This window comes from Humulus lupulus, chromosome 9 (genome assembly GCF_963169125.1).
Source record: "Humulus lupulus chromosome 9, drHumLupu1.1, whole genome shotgun sequence".
NCBI lineage: Eukaryota > Viridiplantae > Streptophyta > Magnoliopsida > Rosales > Cannabaceae > Humulus > Humulus lupulus.
In genome coordinates, this window is record NC_084801.1 from 40009284 (window position 1) to 40030944 (window position 21661).

Sequence of the window (21661 nt, forward strand, 5' to 3'; positions counted from 1 at the left end):
TGGGCGACATTACTGTCCTCTTCTTGTTGAGGTTCTTCCGTCCCGCAAGTAACTTCTACTTCCTGGGACTCCTCACCTCCGTTATTTATGACCATAGCTTGCTGCCCAGGTTGTGATTTTCCCTTCATAGAAATGCTATAGCATTCTCTGGCAGCGAGCTGATCACCTCTGATGGTGCATATTCCCGCAGCTGAGGGGAATTTTATTGCTAGGTGGCGAATAGAGGTTATGGCTTCAAACGCCATCAGTGCAGGTCGGCCCAAAATCGCATTGTATGCAACTGGACAGTCGATTACCACGAACTCACGTATCTTGGAAACAATTCGTGAGTCCTCTTCCGATGTTACCACTAATCTAATCGTCCCGATGGCTACTGACCCTTCACCAGAAAACCCGTACAGAGTCATTAAGGTTTCCTTCAAATTAGTTACAGATAACCCCCTTTTTTCAAAGGTGGACTTGAAAGTAGATTCACAGAACTTCCGTTATCTACTAGTGTCCTCCAGACTCTCCGGTTGGTGAGCTGAACGGTTGTGACCAATGGATCGTTATGTGGGAACTGGACGTGGCTAGCATCCTCTTCCAAGAAAATGATTGGTTGCTTTTCCAATCGCTGTTGTTTCGACAACCGCTGTTTCGGGATGAACTCCACTCCGTTATGGGACTTCAGCTCGTTGATGTACCTCTTCTGGGCCCCGCTGCTCGTGCCTGCCAAATGAGGTCCTCCAGATATGGCGGTTATATCTCCCCCTACTATTGGAGGAGGGTCGACATGACTTGCTTGAGCTCCGATTTGACTTATTGGAGCTTCGGGGACTGATTGAGGGTTTGTTCCAGCAGGCTGATTAGGGACCACCTGATTTCGAGCGTACTGGGCCAAAGGTCCCGCTCTAATGAGAGTTTTGACCTCATCCTTCAGCTGTCGACAGTCATCAGTGTTATGACTGATGTCATTATGGAATCGGCAGAACTTTGAAGAATCTCTCTTAGCCCTCTGGTTCTTCAACGGTTCTGGCTTCTTCCACGGAAGGCGAGCAAAATTTTCCAGGAAGATGTGCTCCCTAGTGTCCGTTAGGTCAGTATAACTAGCGTAAATGGGTTTGAATTTCTCCCCAGACTTATTTTTCTTCGTTCTGCTCTGTTCGCCCTCACCATTTCCCTTTCTTTTGTTATTCCCCCCTTGGTTATTCTAGGTAACGGTTTGAGCCGTAGCTGCAACATCCGTTACCGCGGGGCTGGACAGGGGTCTGGCTGGTTCCCGCAATGGAAGCTCACGCTTCTTCTAGGTTAATCCACTCTTGAGCTCGGGCCAAGAATTCATCCACACTCTTAACTCCTTTCCTTTGGAGTTCTTGCCACAGGTCACCCCCGACGAGGATTCCTGTCCTTAGTTCCATGAGCTAGGAGCTGTCATCAGCATCCCTAGCTCGTGCAGCGACATTAGCAAACCGACTTAGATATGCCTTTAACGTCTCACCAGGTTGCTACTTTACATTGTTCAATGAATCGGTATCAACCCGAGCTTCCTGTGAAGCTCGGATTGCTTTTTTGATATCAGAAGAAAACTTCTTCCACGAGCTTATGGAATGCTTCTTATATTTCTTAAACCACTGCCTGGCTGGCCCGACCAGAGTTACAAGGAATAAAATACACCTTAGATCGAGTCCGACATTGTAGGCCATCATCATGATGTTAAACATTCTGAGGTGGTCTGACGGATCTCCATCTCAATCAAATTTTGACAAGTGTGGCATTCTGAAGCCCACCGGATATGTGGCCGCCGCAATATTTGGAGCGAAAGGCTTGAGCTCATCCTCTGAGTCTCAATCATCTTTGTCTTTTCTAGATAAAAGCCTCTTTATTTGATCTTCAATCATAGTTAACCTCTCGAGGGTTTGGTCTATGGTCCCTAGGTTATCTGGGGGCTGTTCAACAGCTCCCATCCTATCATATGTGTTTGATGGGTTATTTTCCCTCCAAGCTCGAGCTTAGTTTTGTGGGGCATTCCCATTATCACGTACTATGGATGGACCTCCCTCTTGTTGAGTATAACTAACATCTTCATTCTGAGCTGGATTCCTTCTCTGCGAATTCAGACGATCACGCAAATCGGGTTGTGGATCGTACCGAGGGCTTTGTACTGAACTCAACCTTAGGTCGCCCTCGGACCTACCACTACAACAACTTTCAGTCTAGTAACTCCCATTTGCGAAGCTTACAACTCGCGGTTGGGGCCAAGGATCTGGATTTTCAACACGTGTCCATGGGATGTAAGTATTGGCAGATGGGGGAGGATTTCTCCTACTGTCTCCATAAGCTGGAATGTCCCGTGTAGGACGAGGTGGCGTCGGATGTCTTATAGGTGACGGGGGATGCCTTATTGGTGAGGCAATCCTTGTTCCATCAGGGCGGACTAAATTAACCCGCCTATGTTCTACTCCATTGTCTCTAGCTCTCTACGCCTGGCAGTTTGATTGCGATGTAGGAGGGTTTGTTGGAACATTTTGTCTTTGTGAGCCTGTCCCAGCCCCTTCTCATGGATTGCCATGGGCATTTCTATGGACCTGTGAAGGAGGCACCGAACTTTGGGTTGCGGTTCTAACCGACCGACTGACATGCTAATGACCCCTATGAGGGACACTAGGTTGAGCATTCTGGCGATCACGCCCTATAGGTACAGAACTTGGGGGTGGCAGTTCTGACTGATCAACTTGGTTTGGATCAATTTTTCCTGTGGGACTTGTGAGACACACTTTGCCTCTTTCCGACATTAACGTCGGTTGCAAGAGGGGGTAACCAAGCCAAAACTTCCTCAATCTGGTTGTTTGCCTTAGCAAGATGGCTTCTTAATTGCATGTTTTCCAATTCGACGGTAGTTAGGTACTCTGGATTTGGATTCGGTGGCAATGACGCCGAACTCTCAGTGTCGCCATGACCCGTCGGTTGTTTTCCCGGACTCTGCTGGATCTCAAGGCCATGTTCGTTCAAAACAGCGGTATGATGGGCCTCCTGCCCACCAGGCTGTTCTATCTCATTATCGTGCATTGAGCGAGTGAGTACCATGATGAGAATCGAGTGGGATTTTGAAGAAGCACTAATTTTCTCTCAATGAAAGCACCAAACTGTTGACGCAGTATTTCACCAACAGTGTATTAAGAAATAATAAGGCAGATTAGTGCTTAATAAACTGTAATGAAAAATAAAATGAATTCACTCAAGAACACAATTTTTACGTGGTTCAGTGGTTAAAATCCACCTAGTCCACGAGTCAATATTATTGCTGTTTTTTTTCCTCTTTATTTTGGCAGAGTTTTGGTATTACAGAATAATGGTCCATTTTCTTGTCCAATATTCCCTGTATTTATAAGGGAATTTCATGGACAGGTTTGGGTAACCGTGTGAGTCAATCACGCATTTACATAATTATTACATTTAATACAAACAATTCCCATTTATATTAGGATATGATTTGATCACAAAGTAAATGTACTCCTAATATCTATGATATTAAATATGACAGCCTGGTCATAAATAAACGTATAAGGGGATCCCGAGTCTCCGGGGATCCTTGAGTAGGCAATATACTAGAATTACCACGAGCTGGATATCTCCTCCAAGTTCATGCTTTGACAGCTACTTTAACATTCTGAGCTCGCGCTTCATAGCCATTGCATCCTTAGTTCGAGTTAAACCCAGGACGCCTAACACCATGTATGACCACGTGAAACTTGAGTTGTCCACGTAGATAATAAGCAGATATCATTCCCTTGGTTATCTCTCTGTATATTTATTTGCTAGCTATACCCGAGCTGAGTGAATGAACTCGGGCTAAAATTAGGGTACAACAAGTGGTATTTCGGTTTCTTATGTATTGTCCGAAATATCCTCTCAAGATCAAGCCTTCGATCTCGTCTTTTAATTTTCGGTACTCATCGGTGGTGTGTCCAACATCCCTGTGGAACCTGGAGTACTTGTTGATGTCTCTCTTTGACTTCTGATTTCGCATTGGGCCAGGTCGCCTGAACGGGACCTCATTCTCATTTGCGACAAATATATTCTCCCGAGATTGATTGAGCTCGGTGTAAACCGTATAAATGGAGAAATACTTGTCTCCCTTCTTCTTTTACCCTCATTCCCCTCTGAGTTATTCCCTTCATTTTTCTTTCTTTTTGAAGGGTTATCTCCTGAGGGTCGAGACATTGATGGGGTAGCCGAGGTCGAGACGTTGATGGGGTAGCCGAGTTCGAGGCTGAGTTAACATTCGTCATTGTAGTTATAATGGGCTGAGGGGTAAGTTTTAATGTTGACCTTGCCTCTTCTACATTGACGAATCTCTGAGCCCTTTTGTTAAACTCGGTTATTGTTCTTATCAGTTTTCTCTGCATATCATCCCAGAGGGGACCACCTGGCAATATTCCAGCTTGAACAACCATAATATGACCACTATCATCAACATTACAGGCTCGTGCCACCTCTATGTTAAACCTCGCCAAGTAGCTTTTTAATGACTTTCTCGACTATTGTCTAACATTGGTCAAGGTCGAGGCCTTGGGCCTGACGCCTACCATGGCCTTGAATTATTTTTAAATTCCTTTGCTAATTGATCCCAAGACAAGATCGAATGTCTTCTGAATTTATCGAACTAATTTTTCGCTGGTCTTGTGAAAGTAGTTGGAAATAACATGCATCTGAGCTCGTAGCCAACGTTACTAGCTCGCATGATGGTCTTAAATGTGCTCAGATGGTTGTACGGGTCTGAGTTCCCGTCAAAAGGAGCTACATAGGGTATCTTGAACCCATAAGGGAATGGTGTGTTTGAAATATGTGGAGCGAAAGGCTCGAGCTCCTCATCAGAGTCGTCGGCCTTGTCCTTGTTCCTTTCGTCCTGAAGGAACCTAAACGCTCTTTCGAGCTGATTAATTCTCTCCTGGACCAAGTCCACTGGAGGTTGAGCTTGTGCTTGGGGTAGCTGGTTATTGTTTATAAAAAAAATCCAGCTCCTTGTCCCGGTATAGGGTTATGCTGGTTCCCATATACTAGTTGCATAGGTTCCTTTCGGCTATTCAGATGTGCACATAAATCGAAGTTCAAGGGATTAGCTTGCCTCCGACTCTGGTTCAGGTGATCTCGAAGATCAGGATTATTATCATAATTCCCAGTATTCCTAGGTTCGATATTATATACGCTTACAAACCTAGTGAGGTCTAAACTCCCACTCATAAAACTAACGTTTCATTCTAGTTGAGGGGCTCAATGGTTGCGAGGTGGATCTTCCATCGACTCTCTTACTCCAGTCATTTGTGATCTCGACATGTGGCTTCCTGCTGTTTGGGTGACCCTATGTCCTCGGGTTGCCTCTCGCTCGCCCCCGTGTCCGGGTCGAGTTCAACAGTTCCCGTCTCGACTGCCACTTTGAGATGGCCTTTATGGTGCATGCTCCCCTGTCCGGTTCCTATTAGGAGCTGTGCCTCTCGGAGTGGTGCCTCTCGGAGTGGTGATGGGTGTCTTATAGGAGACAGTGGATGTCTTATAGGCTATGGTGGTGGCCTTCCATTGTTGGTCCTGGAAGGTCTAGAATTGGCCCGGACTGGTTCCGGGTTATTTCTGACAGATTAAGGGTTAGTGCTCCGAGCTGTTGGAGGAGCTCGGTTATTCCTTGTTCCTGTAGTTACCTCTACTGTCGTATTACCAGCAGTATTAGCTTGAGTATTCCTCCCAGGGCGATCGTTGTCCATGTTTGGCCTGGGCCTTGGCTGGGTCTGCTAGGCCCCTTGTTCGACCCTCCTGGCAGCCGTGCTCCTGCACGGATGCCCTCTTTGCCTCTGGGGTGGTGTCTGGACCTCAGCGGTCTGCCTAGCCAATTCTTCATTGTGTCGTGTGGCCTCTGGCAATTTTTGGCACAGTTGGCGATTCTCCAATTCTACAATGGGAATGTACCTCGTAGGATTATAATAGAGGTCCTTGTCGGGCCTGGGAGCAGGCGACCCCCTGGAATCAGATGATGCACTCCCCTCGTATGGGTCGTGATCTGTCATTGGTTGTTTCCCAGGCCTTCGGGGATAATTCTCAGCTGGAGGATTCTGCTCCTGAGGTATTTGGGGCAACGATTGCCCACCAGCTCCTGGGTTGTTTACGGCGACCATTGACGCAATGTAGGAAGTTTGTGATTAAACAATGCAAAATATTTTCTTTATGCTCTCAATGAAAGCACCAAATTTTTGAGAGCACTAAACAATATTTCAGAAAAGAAGAAAATGACAGTAGAATTTCTACGTGGTTCAGTACTTAAAATCTGCTTAGTCCACGAGTCAATATTATTGATCTTAACACTCTCTCAAAGTTTTCTCATAATAATTTGACAAAGTATTCCCAATTTCAATTTTTGCCTCTCTACAAGTAAAAATTTCCAAGCTATTAATAAGCCTGATTGGGAGAATATCTTCCATTGATTCAGGAGAGTTACAAACAATCATTCAAATATGAAATGAATGTAAATAAATACAATAAATACATAATATCCCATGATAATTGGGATTTAATACCAGATAACAACAAATCCCTAAGGAATAGGGATCTTCTAACAGTTGTCGTGTGCAAAACACGTTGCTAACCTCGAACGCAAGGTTAACGCTCTTTCGAGACCGACCAGTACTTCGAGCTTGTTATCCTCCTCCTTAGTCAGTGGTTTCATCAAACTCAATCTTCATGAACAAATATCTTCGAGCTTACAACTTAGGGTTGCATAACACCTATATGTGTCGGAGAAGATTCTTTCTCTCGAGCCTGAACCTTAAGCTCAAATCTTTTAAACTTGTGCTCGAACGCCAACAAGGACATGTCAGGAATCATGCATATTTACACAAGTGTTCAGTCACTACTTATTATTTTCGAGCTTACGTCTTACGAGCCTACATTTCGAGACTCATTTATTCATCATCAAAATTTGGGTGTAACAATAATAATATATAATCCTAAATTTTTACTAATTATATTAATATGAATTCAAATATTATAAAATATTATTATAATAATATTTAATACAAAAATAATATAAAATTTAAATATTATAAAATATCATTATAATAATATATAATACATAATCTTAATTTTTATTAAGAAATTATCATTTATGTTTAAAAAGGATATCATATTATATATATTTAAAAAAATCATAAACAATATTTTGTTTTAATTTTTTATTTAATATGGTTATGATATTCTTTTATATATAATATTGTTTATTTATTTGAAAATTATATGACAATGATAAAAATTTAATAAATATAATTAATCAATTTTATAAATAAAATTAAACAAACGTGCATTGCAAATTGTTTGTATTTAGTATAATACAAAAATTTGAAGAAAAAAAATAATTGTCAAGTGATTATAATTTTTTATTTTACACTTTAGTTTATTATTAGAACAATGTTATGGGCAGCCACACCACACACTAATATAAGTCCGTAACACTAAATTATCACAAGAAACCTACATTTATATTAATATTAGGTACAATCAACGTACAATGCATATTTGCTTAGTTTTATTTAGAAAATTTATTAATTATTTTTATTAAGTTTTTATGATTGTTATATAAATCTTAAATAAATAAACAATATTATGTATAAAAGAATGACATAAACATATTAAAAGAAAATTTAACCAAAACATTATTTATGGTTTTTTTTTAAATAATACGATAACATTTAAGATCACAAGCTACCATATATTTAATGTACAAAACATTCATGATATTATTCAAATCACACCCTAATGATTGGAGAATAAACTTCTTTATTCTTGATATAAGATAAATGTTACTCTAACTTCTTATTTAGTTACATAGTCATACTATTTGTACACACGATACTTATGTATAATGTATTTATTATGTATTATATATTATTGTAATAATAATAATTTATAACATGTGAATTAATATTAATATAATTAGTAAATAAATAGTTTTGTATTAAATATTATTATAATAATATTTTAATTTATATTAATATAGTTAATAAATATTTATTATAGCAAAATTTTATAAAAATAGGATTATATATTATATGTTATATATTATTATTATAATAATAATAATATTTTATAACATTTAAATTTATATTGATATATTATTATAATAATATTATTTTATAACATTTAAATTTATATTAATATAATTAATAAATATCTAATGATATTTTATAATATTTAAATTTATATTAATATAATTAATAAATATTTATTTTTAATTAGATTTTAAAACATATTCCGTTAAATATTTGAAATATTCGGTTAAAGTAAAAAAACCATTAAAATAAAAAAAATTTGTTATCTATGCACTTTTATTCATATTTTTCACGTGATTATGAAAATTTCCCATACGTTTAGTCCAACATTTGTGAAATAAAAAAAATAGCCCAAAATATACATATAATCATTCTACTATGTATGTTAAATAAGTAAAAGACAAAACGGAACTGAACAAATGTTAACCTATAATTAATAAATTAATACCCAGATTATCAAAATTGAGATTTTGAGGTGTATTTTTCAGAGGTTAGAGATGTGCTTTTCTCATGTACAAGCAACTTCTATATTCTATTCTCAGTGAGATTGGTGACATTGGTCCCTCCAAAACAACATTCTATTATGAAGGCCAATCAATTGGGCCAAGTGCATTGCAATTATATGTTAGCAATACACACCCAAAATCAATCCTTTTCTCCTTTGTGGCTATTTTCCCTAAAAAGAATTTGGCCTAATAGAATGACTAAAATGAACTATCAAAAAAGCTAAGTTGCATAAGCGAATGAATGGGCCTATCTGTTAGAGACTATTGCTAATCCTTATTTACATTTTTCTGAGTCTCTTCAATCAATGCTTTGAATGCAACTCTCCATTCAGCAGTCTGGGATTCACTGCAGAATAATCTATGCAATATCTTCAGCTCTTCAGGGCTTGCCTTCTTCAATAGTCTTCTGACTACTACCTTTACCTCTTCATCAATTAAACTAAAACCTTTTTCTATAAATGGATTGTTATTGTCCTGTCCCTGCTTTATCAAGTTAATACCAAACAGTTTAGTCCTCGTTTCTCCAGACGAGCAAGTTGATTCGACCAAATGCTTAGGTGTCTTTTGCCTGTTGTCCCAGTACTCCGTGCATTTATGATGAGGGTCGAGAGCCTCAATAGCCTGGTAAAAAAAAGAGCCAATATAAGATATTCGATAATAAAATCAAGTTTGTTGCAATGTAAGTTAACATCAAATGCATGGCACAACATGGCAATAAAATAACAAGATATCCAGAGACACTGCATGAAATCATAGACGAGAGAAACAAGACGATGATTAAATGTTGTGCTGTGTCAAGAAGACCCTCGAGCCAAATAACAAATAATATGGAATGGGGAAGAAATCAAAACAGCATAGTGTACATTCTTCTATTCCCCCCTCTAACCATAGAGCCCAACAAATAGCCATGGATGCCGCAACAAATAGCTTCTGTTTCTTATCCTTTGAAATAAAGCCGAGCAAATCCAAACATTGTAGCTGGACCACCCACTGCACATTGAACTCCTGGAACAACTTACAGCTGAAATAAAATTCACAATGCATAAACAAATGATGCCCAGTTTCTCCAGGATATAGATTGATATGGCCTTCTTTAATGTAACACCTCATGAAACATAAACACCAATGCAGCACATTTACTTTGGATGGAGCTAAACTTTTCCACATGACATTAAATCTGTGAGCATCTTGTAGAAAATCCTGCACCTTTAGGCATTCAAAGGCTGATTTACGAGTGAATATTATGATAAGAGGCTCCTTTCATCCAACATAACTAGCAACTCAATAAGCTTTGGCACTTCTCTATCATTTAGATTTCTTTTGAGACGTAAGGATGCATTGATTCTTCCATCCACTTCACTATTATCCATAAAAATATCACCCAAAAGCCTATCACCAACCCACAGGTCCTTCCAAAACCTAATTTTTCCCCCATCACCAACCTTGAACTAAACTAACTTTGCAAACTAATCATAAAAAGAAGTGATCCCTATCCAAGGGTATCTAGAAGTCAATATCTCCCAAATTAAGGTCCCAATTATTCTCTTGGAGGGCATACCAACTTTTGATAAGTTTGTACCATAGAGAACGTGTTTCTAAAGGAAATCTCCCTTATTTGTTTCTAAATAACCAAGCTTCGCCTCTAGGCGGGTTTACCATAAAACTATTAGGAGAAACTAACTGAAATGCCCTATGAATCAATCTTTGCCAAATTAATTACCTAAACTGGTTAACTAGTCACTCAAGAAATTTGTTATTTTCATTTCTCTAACTTGTTTAATACTCTTGCAAGGGGATTGAATAAATCAGGTGCCATTAGACATCCGGTGGTAAAAAAACTGTAGTCTCCTCAGCTTTTCTGAACACTTCTACCTTAGGACTATTGACAGTTGCCCTTACATCACAACTGAAAGTAATTTAGTTCTTCTCTTAAGCACATGAAAATAACTCTACCTGGCTCAACTTAAAGCACAAACAAAAGTGAAAATAAAATCAACAATTTACCCTACCTGCATAATCGGTGGGGAGAGAAACCCAAACATTTCAAGCCCGTCTATGCTCTGAAAAGGCTGTAAAGGCAGCAGTCCTTGTCTACCTACATTACTTCCTCTCTTTATCTCCTCCTTCAGTCTCTGCAGAACTGTTTCCCAGCACTTTTCAGCTGAGGTATTGGAAAAAGTTTCAGCAGGGTTCTCCTCCAATGAAACCTGAAACACATGCTATGACATCAGGGACATAACAAAATAAAGAGAAAAAAACTCAATAGATGCTTGAATTTATATCAGCATTAAAGCTATAATAGTAACAGTGCAAACTGTACTAAATGATGAAAATCATGACTACTAGAAAAAGTTAAGCAAGTAAATTCTGTAAAACAATTTCCCATTTTTTACCATTGAATTGTCAAGAACTCTTAAAAACCATTTCACAAAACCAAAAAGCTTGAGATCAATCAAGCAATTTAAGACTAATCAACCAAAAGCTTGGTTTGGTAGGCCCGAAGCATATAAGGCTGTTAGGATACCACAAACTTGTCTTATGAAATAGCGCAACATTTTTTTATAAAAGTTGAGTGCTTAAAATATTTAGTACAACCGCAATGTTGGCTAACTTAGTTCTTCTATTTAATAATAACAAAAAGAAAAAACACAAAATAATATACTGCTTCATTAACGACCCAGTCTCTAGCATAGGCAATTAAATGAAGCTAAATATCATGAATTACACAATTTGGACCTAGTAGCCCTTAAGATTGGCTAGCTAATGATCATATAAACACTTAGGGCCTGATTGGTATCAGGTTTGGAATCAATTTTATGTTTCCAAATACTAAAAGCATGTAGGACCCACAATAATATGTGATTGGTTAGTCATTTCTTAAAACTAAATCTAAATCTGATTTTAAAATTTTGCCTATACAGTTGAAAACGATAAAAAGATGTTTTCTCTATTTCCTAATATTTTTAGTAAGATTTGACTTACTTTCGAGTATATATGTATATACATATATATATATATAAATATATGGGTGCATTTAAATGGTTACTACACATTGATAATTACTTTAATATTAATTATTGAATTAAAATCAAAGGTCCATATTTATAGTTGTTAATTAATATTTCTAAAAATAAATTTTGATTTTTTTAAATTTTTGGAAGGGTTACCTAATGAAAAACGTGTATTTATTATAAAAATATAATATTGTAAATTTTTTATTTTTCAAATGCATGTCAATTTCTAAATATAGGTAGTATCTCATCAGTTGGAAACAACATTAATTATTACAAAAAATAACTAAATTCAAAATTAATATAGCAAAAAAATATTTACCTGATTATACCAAGTTACTGTATTGTCACATCATCATAATTGTTAGTACTCTTTTATGGGTAGTAACACCTATATACTGAAGCAATTTTATGAATATAATCAATGCACTATTATTAAATTTTACTTAATTAAATCTATTGAAAAATTTAAAATCATACAACCTATGTATATAGAATATATAAAATTAAAATAATATTCAGATTCACTTGAACCAATCACAGATTCAGTTTTTTAAAACTCAAAAACAGTTTACAGACATTGAATCAATCACATTTTCAGAAACATGTTTTTAGTCACTAAATTCAGATTTTCATTTCAGAATCTCACTTTTAAAAAATACAGTTTTCTAATCACGAACCAATCAGACCCTTTGGCATCTGATAGGAAAAAAGTGAGTTCATATCCAATTTTTTTATTGCAAAAAAGTGAAGTTAAACTAAATTATCAATAAAAAATAAAGAGATCTACAACCGCAAATAAATATGTGCCCAGGTACTTTGGCATCTGATAGGAAAGTGTAAAAACACAGATAACCAGAGAGTAAGAAACAGAAAAAACTGGAAATTGAAGGCTAGTTTGTGTTGATAACCCGGTAAATTTGAGAGACTGGCCTCTCCTAGCCAAAGTGTCTTCTAGTAAAACATTCCTCAGCCCCCTCACACATTCCCCTAATTCTAGTAATAAACCAAAGAACCTTCTCTCCACACCCAGTCAGCTAATCATTGGTTCTCGTTCTGCTCTTGCTAAATTATGCTGAGGTGTCATTATCTATTGTGGCAGCCTCCTTATAAAGCTTAGCATACCTCCGGGAGTAGGTATACATGAATGAGGGTTTATCAGCATCCTAGAATGCTTTTATGTTTTATCGTTTCTTTGTTTTCATGTTATTTCAAAGTAAGTTCCAACAATATCACAACAAATTTTCCCATAAGTTCAGTGGAAATAATAATTCAAGAAAAGAAAAAAAAGTGACCCGAAAACTAATTGAATTTGTATCTAATATATCTGGATGTCCAATTGAACTAAATGTTTAAATGAAAGAGAAGAGAGAAAGAAACCTTAAACAGAGGTCGCCCAAGCAGTCCAGCATCAAGAACTTCTGATATATAGGTACAAACTGTAGTTGGACTCAACACATTATAAAATGTGACACGGCTTTTAAATCCTGCAACAAGAAATTTAGGATAACCCAATGAAGTAAAAACAAACCAAGAACAATAACAAGTAATTCTAAAGAAATTAAAGATATTTTAAAGGCAATACTCCTACAACATACCTTTAGGAAATATGGCTTGCTTGCTGCACCATAGCTTTCCAAAGACAATACACCCAATATTTATAAGCTCGATATGAGGATCCAATTTTGATAATGAAGCTTGTCGGTCAGCCGTAAAAGTTTTTACATCCAAAGTGTTCAAAATTTCTGTTTCAGTCAAGCTGCATGATGGAACTTCTGAATGAGAGTTTGACGATAAAAGATCAACACCAAACAACTTATTACAATCAAATGCCCGATTTATATCCACGTCCCTTGAACACATTGGGTAATCTTTGTTCAAAGTGTTATTAGTAGTCGACAAATGATGGTTACTATCAAAATCCTTCACATTTTGTTCTCTTCCTGCATCAGAAGCAGAACCTTTTCCTTCATTGCACAACATTGTGCAACTCTCCTCCACATCTATCACAGTATTGTTATCACTTTTATCAGACATACACACGAACCCACTTTCATGTTCATCAGAGGTATAATCAACATTTAAATCAATACAGCACTGTTGATCCACCTTATCATCATCTTTCATGATTGCAGTTTCACCGCTGTCATTTTGACTATGCATAGTGATATTAGATGTGTTTAAACTACAATTTCTCTGTTTGGTTCCTGATTGGACCTCTTTGGAAGAACCATTACTATTTGAGCTGCAAGAAGCATTTGTGTTCAACTTCTCTTCTGTTCCTGTTCCTGTTCCTGGGCAACATGATGAAGTTTCCCTTTGATCAAGTAAGTCGCTTCTCCAGTTACCATTTTCCATCTTTGGCTTGCCTACACTATAACCTTCTTTATCAACAGAAGCTACTAGATGTGCTGATGACCATACTTCTAAAGCTTCTTTGTCTCCTTCTAATGCTTCAATAAGCACATTTAGTTCATTAATGGGGTAACGAAAAAGGACACATCTATCATCTATTTCACAGGAACAAAGATGGTTCACATGTTTAAGACATGAAAATCGGTCAGGGGAGCACTTGCAGCTGACGGCAGATAAATGCAAGTCATAGAAGCAAGAGAAACATTCTCTTTCATCTTTCAAATCATAATCTGATTCCATTTTTTGCAGCTTCAAACAAATTGGCAGATGATCTAGTCTTTCCTCTTCAATCTTTACTCTAGTCTGTTGAAAAAATAAAAACTATAAAGCAAAAGAAAATTCTCCACTCATGAAAGACAAGACATAAATTATTTTATGTAACTAAACATCAGCTATAATTTTAAGAAACGAAATATAGCAAGTAGGAATGAACAAAACTTTACCTTAATTGCCTCAGTAAGAATCCCATCCTTCCCACACATACTTTGCCAGCTTAAATTCCTAGGAGTTTTATTTCCATGTATTGACAGCTCGTAAAGGGCCTCAACAGCTGCCTTCGCAGCCCCTAACAATAATTTATCATGGGAAATTGATGTCTTGCGACACTGCTTGCTGTAGAGTTCAACTGCATTCTGTCCATGCACCAACCAATCAACAGGGGCCACATTCACTGCCTCAGCACAGTTGAAACCACAATTAAATCCAGAGTGGTATGCCCTTGGAAAGGTGAGAACAAATTCTCCAGAATGTTGAACTGCTTGATATACAGGTACACCCTCAGATTTCAGAACTGAAGGAGACAGTTGAGTGACCTGCACAAGGGTATCAAATCAAAATTTTAGTGCCTGAAATACACTTGTAAATTTAAATAAACAAGAAAAGTTAAAGCCACACATTTCAGAAGGATTTGATGCGATCACAAAACCTGGTTGGATGAAACTAGGTAATATATAAATATATATATATATATATTTAGAGAATAGACTACTATTACAATCAGATATCAATATATAAGAACAGTCATGCAGAATTCTCTAATAGAGTTGAACCCAAAAATTAGTGCTAAGCTGCTTTAAGGAAGCAGGTTCAGACAAACTAAAGGATTGAAACCCTCTTCTGATGATTGAAACCCTTGTCTGTTGAAGGTGAATACTGAAGAATACATTAAGCAACTAACAAATAAGGTTGACACCCTCTAACAGACTCGACTAGAATGTTCAATTCTTTTTTCTTTTCTTCTACAAATAAGTTTTACCTTTTGCAAAGTACTTGATCAATTAAACATGTTTATCTTAATGCTTAAGCAGCTGTGCAATCTGGTAGTTTACTCATTTATTCATCCATTACTCATTAAACAAATAAATAAGATAAGATAGGAGACGGAATTATGTCATCTAAAAACTAATATCTTATTTCAATTATCTAAGGAAATCTCACAAGGAAAATTATAATTTCGAGAAATTTCCAAAACTAAAAAGTTAATTTTGATTAAGTTTGAGCAAAACATATATATTACCAGTTCGTTAAGTAAATGTGGTTGTTCCTCAAATAAATCCGGTAAGTGCTTTCTCATTGCATCTTCCAAAGCAGAAGCATGACTTCCAGGTACACCATACCATACTTTTGGCTCGCCCCAGTGGTGATAATTTAGTGAATATAGATGGTGGTCTTCAACATGCTGTCGAAGCCTCATGGAAGTTATAATTAGCATGAATTACAACAGGAAAATAAAAGCTTACTGATGCAAGAAAGTAGTAATAATACTGCATAGGTTGTGCAGTGCAATACAGATGACATAAGATTTAACCAAACATGAGAACAATCATTATGCATAGAAAGATACATAATTCAAGATAGGTGTTTTTAGCATGTCCAGAAGTTGGTAGAAAAATATTTTATAACAAACTCCCACCCTTTAGGGGATAATAATAATTTGTTGTTTTTTTGAAACTCTATGGGCAATAATAACGACACTAATTGACATATTACTGTACATATATAGAGTAGTGAAGCCCAGTATATTTAAGTAGTGAAAAGCCACAATTCTACCACCGAGCTCCAAACACAGGATCTAATTCATCCAACCCCATAAATCCCATTGATATCATAAATACTTACTGTCTATAAATAACTTATTCAAGTAGCAATCACAATGATAAATACCTACCCAGCAAAATGAAGAAAAGCACATCCCAACATATAGCCACGGAACTAGAACTCCAGATATATCACTTTCTTCAAAACCCAGAACAGAACCTGGAAGGCGTGCTAAGTTGTTTAGATTCCACCCTGATGTCACATACTGATCCACATCATTTTTAGTTTCCATAGTAGACGCTTTAGGAAACCCACTTCCAAATACTCCTGTTTCCAAATCAGCTCCATAGTACACCTGCAATGACATATCAACAGCATTCATCAATTGCAAACAGAGTCATACATACATATAAATTAAACTTAAAAGGTCAAACAAAACTATTTTAAAACCAGTGCCTTACCTCAACCTCATCTGTTGGTTGCTCAACTATTCTCCAATATTCACCTTCGATATCCTCCACAGACGGCTCCCATCTTTTATTATGTTCAAATGGACTAGAGTTTGTTTCCTCCTTGGTGTCCTTCATCCCAAAGTAACACTTCTTGAAATGATCAGCATATCTCTGATATTCTCCGAGTGTAAAATCCGATCCTGATTGGAATCCAAACTTCTCATCAGTCTCAGAAGCAGTATTAGCTTCTGAACCAGATTCTGTCCTCCTCCTGGTTCTTCGCACTCTAGAGCCCCTCCGTCGTTTACGCTTTCGACTTTTGCTTTTCTTTCTCATGGGCTCTCTATTCTGAAGCAAGTCCACGTGCTGAATACGTGTAGAAAACTTCGCATGTTCCCAAATCTTGACATCCTTAAGAGGGCAGGGTGGTGCCCAAGAAGGTGGAGGAACAATCCGGCATATACCATATGATTCTGCTTTTGGGCGTATCTTTGCTATGTAACCAAGTGTATCTTGAAACTCCTAAAAAATTTGCACACATATGGAGTTAGTGATGCAACATACCTAATTAAGAATATTTTGCTCAAAAAACAAATACCTCAATAGTAGGATAAAATATAGGTGCTTCAACAAGAGCGGGCCTGCATGCTTCATCTGGACACCATCTAGATGATATCTGCATCACACGAAAAGTCAGAATCCAACTTCAAGGTCACAAGAGAAAGCCATCCAAAGAATCAGACCAAATCATAGGCACTTAACATTAAATTATAAGCATACCTCTATAACAATGGTTAATTCATTAATAAATATATTTAAAAAAAAAAATCTCCAAACTTCAGGAATTTAATCAACAACCATTTGCTTACGACATACTAGGTCGTGATTCCAGCCCATACTCATAGTATTCCTACATACACAATACTGTCTCAACACTGAATAGTATTTACCTTTTGATTTTGAGGGCTGCCAGGGCACTCATGATCAAGGTCACTTGTTTGGTTATTCTTAGACAAATCATCCTGCAAAACAGTATTTTGCATAAACTCATTTAAATTTCATATAATATTTTTCTTTTCCTTGTAGCTTGTAGCTTGTAATACAAAAAATAAGTACCATTCTGGCGAGAATTAGTCTTCACAATGGCATAGAATCATAATATCAAATCAGGGGAAAACTAGAAATAACATAATCACATAAAAGTACTCTTTTGAATCATCAGATATAGATCTACAATTTCAAGCAAGTCAATGATGACAAATAATAAAATATGTTTTTACCCTCTCAAAGATTTGAAGACACAACATTTATATCAACATGAAAATGTAGATAATAAAAAGTAATAAACTAGCAATCTAACCTCTTTTGGTTGAGCTTCTTCAGCCATTTTGGATGTTTCTCAACTGATAAAGCTCATGAAAAACCTAATTTTACACAAAAAAAAAACCTGCAGCCATGAAAAAAGAAAAAAAAAACTTATGAATCAACCAATAAATCAAAGGTAAAAATCTCATTACTTGAAAAAAAACAACCCTAATCCAACAAAACTAAAATAAATTGAATCCATAAGAATCCATTATCCATAGAAACAAACTAAAGAAATCAACAAAAGCAAAATCCCCCTTTTTTTTTCTTTACCACTATATGAATCAATCAAACGAAACAGAATCAAATCCAATAGCATAAACTATTCAATAAAAATTAAGACTTTGAATTGCATTACTGTTATGAAGAGAATTAACCAAATATAATAAAATAAAATCCAATGCCTTACAATATAGAAAAAGCAAATTCCACACGCTAAAGAGACAATTTCTACTCGAAACCGTTTTTTTTTTTTTTTTGGAATGTTGAAAAGATAATAAAAACAAGAATTTGACTGAGTAAACAAACCTTATTGAAGGAAAAAAAATCACAAAAGGAATAGAGAGTTGTTCTCGGCAATGAGAATGAAGGCAATAGCAAAAATAACGTAGTTTTCAATGGAAAGAAAGAAAGAAAGAAAGAAAAATATACCAAAATAAATAAAAGGAAAGGGTACCTTACGAAGACGTGTAGGTGTAAGTTTGGAGCAAAAAAAAAAGGAAGAAACTTTAACCTCTCTCCTCTTCTATTTCTCTAACCTTATTACAACTTTTTATTTATTTATTTATTTATTTATTTTGTTTGGTTTAGAAATAATAAATATTGTTGGATGAGAATATAATTGTAGAGGAAAGTTGGATCTAATTCTAGAAACCAAAAATGGGTAATTAATTAATTAATTAGAAAACAAATGTTTTGATTGGAAAGTTTTGGTAATAAAATATTAAAGAGGGTGAGTGTGTGGTAGTAATAATAAAACGTATGCCGCACGCAGTATTTAACGGAAGGAAAGGCAGAGAAGAGAAGAGAAGAGAAAGGCATCAAAAACAGAGATCGTAACTTCCCAAACTAACAAACAAAAAAGTGATTCGAAGATGCCATATGATATGGTCTTATGGATGGACCGGACCCTCTCTTTTTTTCTCTTGCTTTTTCTCTACACGTTTTGGGTTTCAAGCTTAACTGAGATATTAATATGTAATTTAATTATTTAAATTATCTTCTTGGTATGATATTCATAAAGTACACGTTTTTTTTTAAATTATAACTAGTCAAATTGTTGGTCATAAATATATTATCAAATAAAAAATTATTATGGATACTTTTTTTAAAAAAATAACAATAATAATGATATTTTAACAGAAAAATGATTTTTTTTTTAAATAAAGTTATTTTTGGGAAGGAGAATTAAATTGAATTATATATGATTAGATCATTTTTATAATGTAATTTTGTTTTGAAATTGAAAAAGATGTCAAAAAAATTAATTAAACAACCTAATTCATCACATAGTAGTTTATAATGTTATCGACTTTATATCTATATTTTCTATACATAATTTATTGTTGGCAATTGATGAACTTAGTTATTTATTTTATAATTTTTTTATCTAATCAAACATTATTTTCCAAACATGAGGTAATAGTTTTTTAAAACTAATTATTATATTTAACAAAAATGAGGGTTCTCCTGTGCACCCCTAAAATGGGGCATATCGATGCACCCTCTTAGTATTTTTGACTCGGGAAATATTTTTAGTAAATTTTTTTTTATGATCGTGTATATTGTGGTTATTTAGAACATCATGCAAATTTTCAGAAAATTCTTACAGTACCGAAAATAAGGTTCAAATATATTACTTTCTACGCGAATAAAAAAACAATCATGCATGCAACAAACTATTTTAATATTGTTTTCGGCATTGTAAATTATTTAGAATTTTCTGAAAATTTGTAGGATGCTTTAAATAACTACAATATACAAAAAAAAATTCACCGAAAATACTTTCAAAGTCAAAAACACAAAAAAAAAGTGCATCGGTGTGCTCATTTTTAAGGAGTGCTACAGAAAAACCCTTAAACTATATGTATTTACTTAAAACATATCATTGTGAAAACACAATCAAAACTAAATTAAAATAAAATAAACAAAAAAAATAGAATAATACTCTAATAGTAAAAAGTCAAATCAATTTAAAATTAAATACAATAATATCAGTATTTATTATGATATTAAGTCTGTGTGGGTACGACTTTAAAATCATTTAAAGTCTAAAATGATATATATATATATATATACTTGGTATTGAATAGATTTTAAAAAGTAATATTTTTGAAATATTTTAATCAAAGAAATAGACAACCACTAATTATTAAAATAATATTTTTTATTATAAAATTATCATTGAGGATGGTTACTCCAAATTAGCAAATAATACCGTAACCACGTGTCAATAACCTGGGATTGAAGCTTTTTCAGTCAAATCAAAACTTGAACAAATAGATCTATGCTACACATTTTAGGCTAACAATAACAAAATGGATATTTCAACTACAAATTTTGATGCAGACCACTCTTTAGAGTATCTTCAATGGTAACAACTTTGTTGGTTGTAAAAAAAATTTAAAATTTACCAACTTATCATAAAATATATTTTTTTTTAATTTTCTCTCTCATCCACGTCATTTTTGACAATTTTATCTTAAAAATGATTCAATGTTAGGCAACTCGAAAAATTACCAACCATGGTGCCAATGCCCGGTGTTGTCAACCAAAGTCTTCTTATGTACTGTCTTGGCAACACCACTTGGCATAAGGAATAACAAAACTAAGTCAAGCAACACAAGCTGCACCCAGCGCTCGAGATGCTCTTAGTGCTCGTTAGAATTGTTTGGAAGATTTTTTTCTACATAAGAACCAACAAGAAATTGGTATATAATGGCCAAATTGACTTTTTTTTGTTTTATTTTATTTTTTAAAATGGAATAATGAAAATGATAATGATAATAAATTGTTCAAATTAATTATACTATTTAGATAATTTATTTATCCAAAATTATTCTTTCTTTTTTGTCAGAAAATAGTGTATTAGATCAAGATTGTAAACGAAATTCATATCGTACAACTCAAATGAGAGATTTTTTTTTCATCCAAAAACGTTTATCGTCTAACCTAATGGTGTGCTAAGTCAATCCTTGAGTCGCAATATTAAAATTGTAATCAGACATGAAAAAGAGATGCCGCAAAATTTATAGAAGAAAACTTTAATATCAGAAAATAACTCTTCTAGCTTGAGCCAAAATTTGTCCTTAAACACTACTACAAAAATACCATTTTAGGACATTTTTTTAAGACTCTCACCTAGATAAGAGCCCTAAAAACAGCTCCTGGACTTTTTAATGCTCGCGTTGCGAGTCCTAAAAAAATGATGCATGTCCTAAAAGTTTGAATTCTTTTTTAACAAAAGTTTCTAGACTTTTTTAGGACACTCATTGAGAGTCCTTAAAAGATTTCTTTTAGGACACACAAAGCGAGCCCTAAAAACTTATGTGTGTCCTAAAAGTTTGAATTTTTTTAACAAAACTTCTTGGACTTTTTAAGACACTCATTGAGAGTCCTTAAAGAATTTCTTTTAGGACACGCAAATCGAGCCCTAAAATCTTATGTATGTCCTAAAAGTTTGAATAATTTTTTTAACTAAAGTTTTATTATATATTAAATCACAAAGAAAAAAACACAACAGCTCATACTCTCTCTCTCTCTTTCACAAAACCCCACTGCCCAACCACGAACGGCGGTGCTCCGGC

The 21661-nt window shown here is 35.2% G+C and overlaps 1 protein-coding gene across 3 annotated transcripts; it reads right to left on the minus strand.

Annotated features, from left to right (window-relative positions):
* Positions 1 to 8481: 8481 nt before the first annotated feature.
* On the minus strand, positions 8482 to 18561 carry LOC133801953 (lysine-specific demethylase JMJ18-like). 3 transcript variants are annotated; one of them, XM_062240189.1, is made up of 12 exons: positions 18530 to 18561; positions 17851 to 17934; positions 17441 to 17512; positions 17089 to 17166; positions 16500 to 17012; positions 16169 to 16393; positions 15518 to 15679; positions 14445 to 14813; positions 13185 to 14304; positions 12967 to 13073; positions 10585 to 10782; positions 8482 to 9196 (listed from the first exon to the last, which is right to left on the minus strand). In XM_062240189.1, the coding sequence occupies exons 2-12, from the start codon at positions 17875 to 17877 to the stop codon at positions 8843 to 8845; spliced, it is 3225 nt and encodes a 1074-aa protein (XP_062096173.1). In that variant the 5' UTR covers positions 17878 to 17934; positions 18530 to 18561; the 3' UTR covers positions 8482 to 8842. The 3 variants fall into 3 exon arrangements, with proteins under 3 accessions (XP_062096173.1, XP_062096171.1, XP_062096172.1); XM_062240187.1 differs by lacking the exon at positions 18530 to 18561 and adding an exon at positions 18380 to 18514 and having other exon boundaries at positions 17851 to 17932; XM_062240188.1 differs by lacking the exon at positions 18530 to 18561 and adding an exon at positions 18384 to 18496 and having other exon boundaries at positions 17851 to 17937.
* Positions 18562 to 21661: the final 3100 nt, after the last annotated feature.